Raw genomic sequence first — 2,533 nt, 5'->3', positions numbered from 1 at the left:
TAGTGAGAGGAGAAGAAGGTTGGACTGTTGAAGAATTAAAACAGCATATAGGAGGAGTAAGAGAAAGGATATACTGTCATTTATATTGATCTCCTTCCGCCACCATTGATCTGGTCCATTTCTTTATTTAGTTATTTAATATCAAATCATCATGTATGAGAATAGTAATGGAGGAGGAGGATTACAGGAGGTATGATACTTCAGTCAGGGATATTAGTGATGTAGGAGGCACTCTAAGAGACATACTCATCATTGGTCGATACAAACAAGTAATGAAATCATTGGTGTGGTTTTATTTTTGTGACTATAATCTGCCTTTATTAACTCCTGCTAGCAATATTTCACCTTACACAATAGTTAACTATTTAATTATATTTATACTATCTATTTTATCCTTCTCCACACACACACACACACAGTTTTATGTATCATCAGATCCCAAAGATTATCAAAAAGAATTCAAAGATAGTTTGATGTACAAATATGTTGATTTTCACGTCAACTCCATATTACTGAAGATTACATTACCTCCAGCTCCTGTACCTGAAGCCACACCCACTACAACTAACGTTACTGAAGGAGGAATAATAATGAAAATTATATCAATGAATGAAAAAAATAAAGGAAAAGAAAGAAGTAAATATTAATTTGTATTATAATAAAAAGATCACTATTAATATAATATTATTCAATACAGAGATACAGGTACAAGTTGATAAGAGAATAACATTAGCTCAATTGAAGGAGGAGCTGGTTCCACTGATTGGGGTACCACCTACTGGTTTTAGAGTGTATAGAATCAGTGGTAATAAAGAAATTGAAATGGAGGGACTGGATAAGACATTAAAGGATATTGACTCTGAATCAGAGGTATAGTTTATTGTGTTATTTGATTCACTTCTCCTTTCCATTATATACTATTATAAGTACTAATAACACACACACACACACTCATCTCTTTATTACTTTGTGTATCTACTAGTTGATAGTAAGACTGGGTAGAGGATTAGGAAGAGGAGAGAAAAGAATTAAATTATATTTATTACAAGTTAATAATACAGAGGTATAGAATATTAATTATTATGATTAATTTATATTTTATTTTATTTTTTAGTTTTGTAATTTTATGATGGAGTCTATTGTTGCTGAGGGTACACCAGTGAGAGAATTTAAGAAACAAATTATTGAAGAAGCAAAAGTACAAGGAATTGACTGTGTCCTTGAATTAGACAAGTAAGTACATTATGTGACTATCATGTGACTCATTGTGTAGAATGAGATTACGTAACAAGAGGGGAGTGTCCCCTGGTAGAGTATATGTTGATTATTTGTGGATTGATGCTAGTAGGGAAATGTATGTGGAACCATTAAAAGGTCAGTATATTGTGCTGTACTTTTTATGATGCAAGTTTAATGTTAGTACATGTGTATATTAATTATATTGTATCAGGACCAGAGAACGAGAAGAGGCATTATGGACAGACACAGGTGTATGTTATAAGATGGCATCCATCACAATGTTCAGTTGATCCAATAGAAGAAATTATACTGAATGATAGTGATCCTAAGCATGTTATTGAAAAGGTATGTGTATTATTTGAAATAATCATAATTGTAATAATAGAGAACATGTATCAGTATTACATTATATTATTCCTTTACAGCTGTCAGAGTTAAGTGGAGTTCCTGCTAAGTATATCTATTTTACAAGGGTTAGTCATTAAAACATATTAAAGATACTCTCTCTCTCTCTCTGACTATAGAAGCAATCATTTCCAGTTGAGATATCATGTCTAGATATTGAGAATAAGTTGAAATGGTATTCCATCAGTTCAGACAGATACTTATTAGGACTATATGATGGTGATGGAGATGTCATATATTACAAGTACTAATGAACACACACACATTATGTATACACACACACTTACATACACCTCTTACTGTTTATAATTATTTAGAGACAATAGAGAGAGAATGAAAGAGTTAACAGATAAAGAGAGATCAGAAATACAAGAGGCAGAGGAAGCAAGGTCAGTAAACCTCATGTATCATCATGTACATGTACTATCACATTGGCGTAGGAATGATTCAAAACTTGAGGGGCTCAACATTAAAAGCATGACTTAGAATGTGGAACATGGGGAGGCTAAGCCCTTCTTGCTGAAAAGTTGGGGGGACTTCAGGTCCCCCTAGCCCCCCCCCCCATTCCTACGCCTATGTATCAGTTAATTAATTACCTCATCACTTTACCATTTATTATTATTATATTGTAGGCTGGAGAAGATTAGGGAATGCTTATCACAGCATGTACATAGATATTGGTAATAGAACTGACTGACTGCATGGATTGGTTTAATTCTAAGTGTCATATTAATTTTTATTTTTGTAATTGAAATTCTGCAGTTATAAAATTTTAAAATGATTTTATAAATAGATTTATATTATTTTTAAATTTTGTGTTGTTATAATTATTATTGGGCGAAACCACTCAGATAAGTAGAGTTTGTATGTATGTACATGTATACATGTA

The 2,533-nt window shown here is 32.2% G+C and overlaps 1 protein-coding gene across 1 annotated transcript; it reads left to right on the top strand.

Annotated features, from left to right (window-relative positions):
* The first annotated feature begins 8 nt into the window (after positions 1–8).
* On the top strand, positions 9–1,895 carry LOC109591350 (uncharacterized). The gene is made up of 8 exons (XM_020007100.1): positions 9–56; positions 132–269; positions 420–636; positions 698–870; positions 983–1,063; positions 1,115–1,159; positions 1,665–1,712; positions 1,764–1,895. Exons 2-8 carry the CDS (start codon positions 156–158, stop codon positions 1,893–1,895), a joined length of 810 nt encoding a protein of 269 aa, XP_019862659.1. The 5' UTR covers positions 9–56; positions 132–155.
* Positions 1,896–2,533: the final 638 nt, after the last annotated feature.

Source organism: Amphimedon queenslandica, unplaced genomic scaffold, assembly GCF_000090795.2.
Source record: "Amphimedon queenslandica unplaced genomic scaffold, v1.1 AMPQUscaffold_8396_Cont19660, whole genome shotgun sequence".
NCBI lineage: Eukaryota > Metazoa > Porifera > Demospongiae > Haplosclerida > Niphatidae > Amphimedon > Amphimedon queenslandica.
The sequence above is the reverse complement of the archived record's forward strand: the minus strand, read 5'-3'. Positions and strand labels throughout refer to the sequence as shown.